This window comes from Condylostylus longicornis, unplaced genomic scaffold (genome assembly GCF_029603195.1).
Source record: "Condylostylus longicornis isolate FDR11 unplaced genomic scaffold, ASM2960319v2 ptg000162l, whole genome shotgun sequence".
Classification (NCBI taxonomy): Eukaryota; Metazoa; Arthropoda; class Insecta; order Diptera; family Dolichopodidae; genus Condylostylus; species Condylostylus longicornis.
This window is the reverse complement of record NW_026578130.1, coordinates 1,376,008-1,386,713: the sequence shown is the minus strand read 5'-3', so window position 1 is coordinate 1,386,713 and position 10,706 is coordinate 1,376,008. Positions and strand designations below refer to the sequence as shown.

General features: G+C 28.2%; 1 protein-coding gene across 1 annotated transcript; it reads right to left on the bottom strand.

Moving 5' to 3' along the window:
- Positions 1-4,713: 4,713 nt before the first annotated feature.
- Positions 4,714-9,806, bottom strand: LOC129616115 (fatty acyl-CoA reductase wat-like). The gene is made up of 5 exons (XM_055531586.1): positions 9,497-9,806; positions 6,716-6,803; positions 5,850-6,657; positions 5,597-5,777; positions 4,714-5,187 (listed from the first exon to the last, which is right to left on the bottom strand). Exons 1-5 carry the CDS (start codon positions 9,646-9,648, stop codon positions 4,815-4,817), a joined length of 1,602 nt encoding a protein of 533 aa, XP_055387561.1. The 5' UTR covers positions 9,649-9,806; the 3' UTR covers positions 4,714-4,814.
- Positions 9,807-10,706: the final 900 nt, after the last annotated feature.

The following is a 10,706-nucleotide window of genomic DNA, read 5'->3' as shown; positions in this document are numbered from 1 at the left end:
TGTGTGTGTGTGTAGATGGACCTTCATCTTCATATTATATACAATATTACAAATAATATAGGTAAAGTTAAAATTTTGTGAATAAGATTATCATTTTGTATATAGGTAGGATGTTTGTTCAAAAAAAAGGAAAAAAAATAATTTTTGATGTTATTTTATTGAAAAAGGAAAAGAAGGTAAAAATTTTTTTTTTATAAATATAATATAAAAGTAATAAATAAAAATGTTGCAATTGCGTAAGAGAACGTCAAAAATTTCAAAAAAATTTTTTAAGATCACGTTATTAAATTAAAGCACTTTAAAACATACAAGTTATGATATTATATGGTAAGTAAATTGTTTATGTACTAAGAATCTAATTTGATATATAACATAGAGGTCATTTTAAAACTTAAAAATTAAACTTAAATGCTCTACAAAATAAGAACCCTAGTATACTGTGACTAACCCTACTGTGACTAATTCTACTCAATAAGTGCTCTAATGTAATCAGTATAAAGCGCAAATAAGAATTACCATTAAACAGAAATTCTCATTTATATTAAAATACTATCAATTATCGAATTACCATTCTATATTCTTGACTATAAAACAATTATGTTTACAGCAACTTCCATTAAGGAAAATGTATACAAAAAATTTTTTAATAAAACGGTAAAAATTTTATTAAACTAAATGCTCTTTCTCTCTAACGAGGCTTTACTACTTTAATTATAACCGCCTAAAATTATGCAATAAATTCTGTTAAGATGATTGTGAGATTCTCCAAATTTTTGTTTGTTTTGTTAATAAAGGTAATAACGTAAAAGTAATCGAAAGACAAAGATAGGAGGAACCAAACTATCATCAGACTTATCAATAGTAAGGGACTTTAAACCAATCTAAAACGCACCTGGATGGTTATAAACCCCTAAAAACTACGGTCAAACTGACTAAGTAATAGTTTTGCTCTATCGTGTATTTGTGTTTACATTCCGTAAAGGAAGGCGCAGAAGTACTGCTGTAACACTTTAAACTAAATCTCTAATGCTATACAGTTGAACATAATATGTGTTTAGAAATATTCTTTTGAGAAATTCCTCTTGACAAAATATAAAGCTAAATTCCTTTCCTTTAATAAATTATAAGAGTGTGAGCCTATAACAAGGAGTTATTGAAATCATATATATATATATAGGGTTCATCATCATCATCAGTAGCTTTACAGCCCGGTATGAGCCCTAGCTTGACTAACAATTCTCCTCCACCCTTCTCGATCCGTTGTTAGTTGCTGCCAATTTGTTATATTCATTTTACGCAAATCTTCTGCTACGTCGTTCTTCCATCTCAACCTTGGTCTTCCAATGTTTCTTTGAAAAAGTGGTCTTGTTTCGAAAATTCTTTTTGGAGCCCTTGATTCATCCATTCGATTGAGATGTACCAGCCACCTTAATCTTTGAGATTTGATGAATCTTACTATATCCTGCATATTTTTTATAAGGTCCATTAGTTCTTGATTTGACCTTATTTCATACTCATTATATTCGTTCAATCTTGGTCCAAAAATTTTCCGCAGTATCTTTCTTTCAAAGGTTCTCAGATTATTTATATCATATTGCGTTAATGACCACGTTTCAGCACTGTAGCTTAAAATAGGGCGTAATGTGGTTTTATATAGTTTTGTTTTGCACGATTTTGATAGAATTTTAGATTTAAATAAATGTGCCATGGAGTAGTGAGCCCTGTTAACTGTTAATATCTTTTGTTTTATGCCTTTATGTATGTCATTACTAGCATTTATTTGCGCACCAAGGTATGTAAAATTTTCAACTATTTCAAAATTGTATCCCATCATACTTATAGTTTGGTCACTTCTTCGTAGTTGGGATCTTGATATCAACATATATTTGGTTTTTTCTTCATTAATCTTCAAACCCACAATTGCAGCGTTTTCGGCAAGTTCGGCAAAAGCTTCAATTAGATGTCTTTTATTTCTGGACATCAAGACTATATCATCTGCATAGGCACACATTTGATAGGAACGTGTAAATATAGTGCCACCATTATTTAATTGTTTTATTGAATGATGCAACATCAGATTGAATATTATTGAAGAGATTTCATCTCCTTGTTTAACTCCAGACTTAATTTCAAAGGCGCTTGTATATTTATTTTGGATACGAACTTTGGCTGTTGTGTTTCTTAGAGTCATTTCAACAAGGTATACGAAGTTGTTCAAAGATTTATCGAATTTTATTTCTTTTGATTGAGTCAAACGCTTGTTAGAAATCTATGAAAACCATGTGTAGATCGATGTTGTATTCTGCACATTTTTCCATTGTCTGTCTGACGTAAAAAATTTGATCAACAGTTGATTTTTGTTCTCTGAAACCACATTGATAATCGGTTAAGATTCCTTCTGAATAAACTTTTAGTCTTCTAGCAATTATAGCAGCTAGAACCTTATATGTGACGTTTAGCAGCGTTATTCCCCTATAGTTTTGACAATCCGTTTTACTACCCTTTTTGTGTATGGGCATGATTATACCATTCCGCCATTCATCTGGCATTTGGTTACTTCGCCAAATCCCCACAATGAGGTCGTGAATTTTTAAATACAAATTTTCACCCCCGCCTTGATCATTTCTGCCGCTATTGTATCTTCTCCAGTTGCACTTACAATATATATAGGGTTATTGTGAATTATTCGAATAATGTGAATAATTAGAATAAATTCAGTAATTTAGTTGATTTGAAATAATAACTCCTAAAAATATGCAAAAAAATATTTTATATGTTCTCTAATAATAAACCAAATAAATAAGAGAATAACAAGTAAAAACGTTTCAGTCGGTATAAACCGATTGAATTATACCCTGCACCTTTCGTTATTGTGCAGCAATTACTCGAAGCTCTGAAATCATTCTATAGAAACTTCTCGGACATGTCTGACCTATAATTGCACATCCGACTGCCAAGTTTCATGAATCTGACCTTATAGTTTTTCCAAATATTTAAAATTAGCTTTTAGACTTGTATGGGAGCTACTCGAACCTGTCGAGCAATTCCACCAAAACTTCAGAAATATATTTGAGCCATAATTGGACACATGACTGCCAAGTTTCATGAATCTGACTTTATTATTTTTCCAAATATTTAAAATTAGCTTTTGGAGTTGTATGGCAAGTACCCGAACCTGTCAAGCAATTCCACTAAAACTTCACAAATATATCTGACCTATAATCGGACACACAACTTCCAAGTTTCATGAATCTGACTTTATTATTTTTCCAAATATGTAAAATAAGCTTTTGAAGTTTTATGGCAAGTACCTGAACCTGTCAAGGAATTCCATCAAAACTTCACAAATATATCTGATCTATAATCGGACACACAACTGCCAAGTTTCATGAATCTGACTTTATTATTTTTCCAAATATTAAGAATAAGCTTTTAGACTTGCATGGGAGCTACTCGAACCTGTCAAGCAATCGCACCAAAACTTTAGAAATATGTCTGACCTATAATTGGACACACGACTGCCAAGTCTCATGAATTTGACTTTATTATTTTTCCAAATATTTGAAATAAGCTTTTAGACTTGTATGGGAGCTACTCGAACCTGTCGAGCAATTCCACCAAAACTTCAGAAATATATTTGAGCCATAATTGGACACATGACTGCCAAGTTTCATGAATCTGACTTTATTATTTTTCCAAATATTTAAAATTAGCTTCTGGAGTTGTATGGCAGGCACCCGAACCTGTCAAGCAATTCCACTAAAACTTCACTAATATATCTGATCTATAATCGGACACACAACTGCCAAGTTTCATGAATCTGACTTTATTATTTTGCTGAATATAAAAAATTTGCTATTGGAGTTGTATGGCAGCCACCCGAACCGGTGCAGCTATCCCATTATAATTTTTAGAGCATGTGTAGAATATAATTGAACACATGTATACAAAATTTTATATTTATAGCTTTATTAGTTTTTTAAATATTTAAAATAAACTCTTGGAGTTGTATGGCAGCTACCTGAACCCGTTGTCCGACTTAGTCCAATAAAAATAGGGTTCGTCCTTGGCACAAAAGAAACAACTTGTGAAAGTTTGGTGTCGATTGCATTATTCGTTTTTGAGTTATCGTGCGATCGGACGGACGGACGGACAGACGGACGGACGGACGGACGGACGGACATGTCTAAATCGACGCAGAATTTTACGCTGAGCAAGAATATATATATATGTCCATACCGCAAACGACTCCTTCAAGTAGTTACAAACTCCATACCAAAGTTAATATACCCTTCACGAAGTGCAGGGTATAAAAATAAGGAGCACTAAATTCAATTATAAAATAAGATTCCTATACGCTCATTATTCAAAAATAAATTATTAATAATAATAGAACTTTATAATATTTTTATATTTATGAATATTTTCACTGTCTAATAATCAAATGCTATTTTGAGTAAAATTAAATTCTAAAATTCCGTTTATAATTCTATGACGAATTTACGAGAGCTTTATTGTTAATCGAATTTCAAAAAAAAAACGCAAAAATTAACTTCAATTACAAATTCTATTAAAATTCTTGTAAACTCATAAACTTTCCTGAAATTTATAATAATTTGATCTTATATAATTTTATTTTTTTGTAATTTTACTATGTAGATCAAAAATTACATATATTATTCTTAATTTAATAATTTTATTAATTTTAAACATTAATTGTTCTGGCAATTTTCAAAATGAAATTAATTCAAATTTATTTATTTTAATTTTATTATACCTTATATAACTTATTATATTAAAACCATATTAAAAATTCAAAATAACAATTTGTACATACAATTAATTAAATCAAATCTTTTAACAAAAAACCATAAAATAGTAAAATGAAAACCATAGAATATTGCCAAAAATATTGTATGTAAATATACAAATCTGTTATATTTTTTATATGAATTGGTATCTAAAGGATCTTCTCTTCCAATATATCTTCTTAAACCCAATACATAATTATATGAAAAATGTTGCCAATCATATTTTCTAATATCGCTTGGATAAAATTCTTCATCATCTGGTGTCATCGAATCAATAACTTTTTTAATATTGTTATTTGTAAATTTAAATTCAGTTTGCATAAAAAATTTCAATGCTATCATAAATTTTTGCACTTTTCTATAAATTGGCATAAACCTAAAAAAGAAGAAAAAAAATTTTATAATGACATTAAAATTCAAATTATCCTTGAATTTTTTAATCGAATTCATTTCGTCTAAGATTAATTATTTTAATACAATAGCAAGCAATAATATTTGGAACACATACAATTCAAGAATAAGTTAATATCGCCGATAATTTTCACCCGCTAATCAATGGTTCCAAATATAAGAAACCTTTTAATCTTCAGTGAGCTAATTTTACACAAATGCCAAATTTATCCGAGATAAAACAAAATAAGGATAAAAATTGTTTGAGCTTTGATTTAGAACACTTATGGTATTGATTACTGCATCGAAAGAGTACTGTTTAATTAAGTAATTTTTAAAAATAATGTTCCAAAACTTTAGAATTAGTTTTAGAATTAAAAGTAAGCTTTACAAACCTTAATTTCTTTTTGGCCAACGTAAGATATATGTCAATAAATATAGCCGGTATAAAATGAAATAAAATTGAATAGTAAAAGAATAAGAACGGGCAAACAGTATCATTTTCACATTGTTTCCACATTGCACTAGCCGGTGGATTTTTTGTACATTCTCTATTTGTTGCTTCAGCAATTTCTCCTACAAAAATCAAAAAAACAACAATAATTATCATAAAACAAACAATAAAAATCGAATTTTAAAATTACGTACTCCATGTTGTTGGCTTCTCTACACTTGTTCCAACATAATAAACTTCAGGATTTAAAATTTCTTTTATATTATTTTTTATTGATTTTTGATTTAATTCTTTTTGTTTTAAATCGGTATACCACATGGCAGCTAAAGTTGAATTTGTAACATGATCAGCACATACAACATCACCAATTAAATTTCTATCAAATGGCATAACTCTTAATACACCTGTTCCACATGCAACTAAGACACCATTTAAACCATAAATGTTATTACACCAACCAGGTACTGGATCTTCATGTGTTGATATTACAATAGTTGGTCTAATTACAATTGTTGGAAATTTTTTACCATATCGTCTCACTAAGTCTTCTGATAAACATTTTGAAAAAACATAAGTATTTGGCCATGGTTTAATTATAATATCAGTTAATCTTTCGATTTCATCTAATTCAATTTGATTTAATTTTTCAAAAAATGTAATTATTCCTTCAGAATCAACTGGTGGCTCATAAAATTTTTCTTCAATTACTTTACGATTACAATTACTATATCCTGTTGATATATATGCAAAAACTTCTAAATTCTTTATTTTTTCAGAAATCTTTAATAATTCACGAGTTCCACGTAAATTCGTTAAAATCAAATTAACTAATTTTTCATCGAATCGAACATCAGCAGCTGCATGCAAAACTATATTAACATTTTCATAAATATCTTTTAAATCATTATCAGAAATTCCAATATTTTCGAGTTTGATGTCTCCCAAAACAATACGAATACGTTTAAAGAAATTCGGATCGTGGGCTTTCAATTTACAAAAGTGCTACAAAGAAATTGTTTTTAAATATTAAAAATATGAAGTGCAGCTCAAAAATACTTACGGTGCCTGAAAATTCCTCTAGACAACGTTGTTCTGCAGTTTTACCCTTTTTGTCTCGTGCAACCAGAAATATTTCTTTGACATCTGATCTGAAATAATATGTAAGAAAAAATATTTAATGTACAATTTGATTACAATTTCAATAGAATTCAAAATAAAATATTTTCATATACCTTAAGTAAAACTATTTTCAGAAAATTTAAATTCTTTATATTGAATTATATTCATTAAATTGAATAAGATTATTGAATAAGCTTTATATATTACATAGGAATCGCAAAATATTCTCAAAATTTACATAATCGCTCATATTACGGCAATTCATACATTGAAACTCTTGCTTTGCGATATTGAACTAAGTACAATGTTTAAAGAGGTCTCCGCAACAATATTTTTCAATAAATGTGGTCATATGGCATATCACTGGAAAATTAATTTTAAAATAACTTTTGGTTATAACTTAGTATGGTGAATATTACTATTCAATAGCAATTAGCAAACGCAACATTGTCTTGTATTTATAAAAACAAAGCAACGAATTTAAAAATTATAAAGACATCTACCGGAAAAAATGTATATTAACAATTCTCTCACTACTCTTAGTACATGTTGCGCTCCCTCGTGAAGTAAGATGCATTATACACTTAGAGTATTACACACTTAAGAATGTTGAACATACTCTGAAATGGAACGCAACAAACATATCAATATGTTATATATGTACATATTTATATACAAAATGTCAGGAGAATAAAATCAAATATGTGAAAAACTTAAATAAATGAACCGAATTGACTTTTTAATCATATTAATTAGTTACGAGACCATTTGCAAAATTTTGCACCAATTGTTTTTTTATACCCTACACCTTAGAGAAGTCCTCCGTCTGCCGTCCATCCATTCGAAGATTAATTCATCGAATGAGAAGAGCCAATAACACCAAACTTTTAGAATTTGTTTTTATTCCAAAAAAAAACACCGCTGTTGTAAAAAATCTAAATAATTTAAATTATTTAAAAAAAAATTAAACTACCTGCATAAGATTAGACAGACATGTGTCTAATTATAGCTCAGATATATTATGGAAGTTTTTGAATAATCAGTTGAGAGCTGCCATTCAATCATAAAAGCTAATTCTGAATATTTTAAAAATTAATTGAGGTAATTCAATGGAATGTGGAAAATCGTGGCGAATCATAGTTTATAAACGTCTCAAAAATTTTGCTCAGCTATTATATTAGGCTGATTTTATAATCAGACTATCATGGCATAGGGTATAACAATTTTTATATGTTAATTACACAATTCGATTTTTGCTTTGTTAAAACAAAAATTCTTCGTTCTTATAAGTTTGAATAAAATTATTTTGAATAAATTTATTTTTATTTATTTTCCCGTAGCATTATACTTAAAAAAATATTAATGTAAATTTGAACCTATAGTAATATGAAGGTTTGTTTTCATACGCATACAAGTCTAATTATTAATAACACAAAGTCGCATTTGGAGTTTAATATATTGTATTAATTTTATTTTTAGCTTAAAGTATATTCCATATCTTCCATAACCTAACCTATCTTAAACTCAGCTTGTTGTTTATTTAAATTTCTAATTAATTATGTATTTATGAATAAATAAGTAAAATTATTGAAATACATTGTAAATTATGGAATTTCTAAATCATGCTGCCGCAATATAAAATTTAATAATATTTTCAATACTACTTTACTTTTTAAAAATTAGACTTTGATCATTTCGTAAAATACAATAAAAAATTTTACATATATACACATATTTGGCATTATATTTAAATATAGCCTGTACATATAAACAAATTACTACCTGACATTCTTAAAATTTACTATCTGACATTCTGAAAATTAAATTGTGATTTAAATGAATGTTTATCTTGCAAAAACGAAAACATGAAGCAAAAACTGAACAATCTAGAAGATTGCGTAATGGAACTTGGCCTGCACATAAACACGCGGAAAACAAGGACCATCAGAATAAGTACAACAAATCATCAAAAATTTGAAGTAGATGATGAAATACTAGAATACTAGAAGATGTAAATTCCTTGACATACCTGTAGAGCATTATAAGTTCAAAAGGGTCATGCAATGACATTGAGGATAAGCTCAAGATAGCTATGGTGGCATTTCCTAGACTATAGAGGGTCTAGAAGCTCACGCAACATCTGCCGAATATTCTGACCCAACAGAATTAGAAATAGTGACCTATGGGACCCGTACAAGCAGAACCCGATAGAAATAGAAATCAGAAAGAAGAAATATAAATGGATAGGCTACATACTGAGAAGGCTATAGCAGTTCATAGCCAAACAAGCATTGAAATGGAATTCCCAGGGTAGGCGAAGCATCGGTAGGCCTAAGAACACATGGTGTAAAAACTTGGGCGCAAATAAGATCTATCGCCCAAAATAGAAAGAGATGGAGAGGTTTAATCGAAACCCTACTCTCCTCAACAGCAGTTTGAAAAGGATAAAAAAAATACACGTTTTATTCGAACTACTTAAGATTTCCTTAAAAAAACTGTTCATATCGTATAAGAGTTTTCATTTTCTTGTATTTGAGGAAAATGTGAAGGAATTTACTGGAAACTTCATCTAAATAATGTGATATTATATAAATTAGATCTAATTGACTAGTAAGATTAATAAGAATATTTTTCCGGAATGTGTGAAAATATTTCAATTTTTACTAGATACCTACAAAAATACATTAAATTTTTTCCAATATATTTAATTTGAAAATTTTACCTTAATAATTTTTCAACATATAATTGTCCCAAAAATCCTAAGCCACCAGTTAGTAAAACACTTTTTCCTTTAAAATAATCCTTTATTTGTGAATGCTTTACCAAATTTTCATCTTTTTTCATTCCATCGCCCGAAAAATCGTACATATCCATAGTTATATAATTATTTTTATTATTATTGTGAATATTATTATTGTGAATATTATTAAATTAAAAAATTTTCTCTATTAAATTTACAACAAGTTTCCAGTTTTCTATAAAATTTAAAAATTTAGTTATGAACAATAGCGAAAATTGTAATTAACCGAAGAGTAAACTGCACTCGACGAATGAAAATTTAAAACTGATTATTTTTAATATTGTGGTATTAAAAACCAAAAAAAAAACAAAATATAAAAAATTTTGTTTGTATTATTTTTGGATTTTTTTTTTTTTGATTTCTAACATTTTAATTTTAAATAAGTCAAATGTCAATTTTACATTTTAAATTGTTTTTAAATAATTGTTAAATAATAATATGTGGAGTACCTACATACATACATACTCGTATATAAATATACTAATATAACGAGTACAAACTTAGGATATGTTCATGAGGGTCAGGAAACAAAGAATTTTTTATTTTTTTGTATATTATATGAATATTGATTTTAATTCTGTTATGACTTCAAATTTATCATGGAAAAGAAGAATAACGAAATGGTGTAATTTTCTCGTTTAAAACAACATTATATAACGATGGGGAACGAATTAAAATTTTCTTTACATTTATGATAATGGACTGTGTCATTTACTCTCAATAGTGGCGTTGTTGACAGTACTGTCAATACATGACGAATTTTGCATCACTGTTTGATGAAGCTTATTTGCAAAAGGAATGAAACGTATGTCAACCGTATCTATTCTTGAAGAAGTCGTCGAGTAAACACAGCTAAAAATTTCATTTTATTAACAATCCAGCTAAAATAATGTTAATTTATTGCCGAGAAAGAGATATTTTAAATTTTAATTTAAATGAATTTTTAGTTGATCTAAAACACGGAAGCTTTATTTTCAAAGGAGTTTATTACAAGTTAACTCAAAGGATAAGATAGAAAGCAAGTAGTCAGGTTTGAAGCTTTATGAAACAAATTACTCAGAACAAATGCACCGTACAAACATTTATAGAAAACTTCCTGTATTCAATATTTTTGAAATTATCTAACTATGTT

Excerpts from the sequence above, each read along its gene's own strand:
- LOC129616115 (XM_055531586.1), bottom strand. The coding sequence starts at position 9,648 with ATGGATATGTACGATTTTTCGGGCGATGGAATGAAAAAAGATGAAAAT. Across the intron at positions 6,658-6,715 it reads TAGAGGAATTTTCAGGCACC|CACTTTTGTAAATTGAAAGC; the intron begins GTAAGTATTTTT and ends ATTTCTTTGTAG. Across the intron at positions 5,778-5,849 it reads AGAGAAGCCAACAACATGGA|GAGAAATTGCTGAAGCAACA; the intron begins GTACGTAATTTT and ends TGATTTTTGTAG.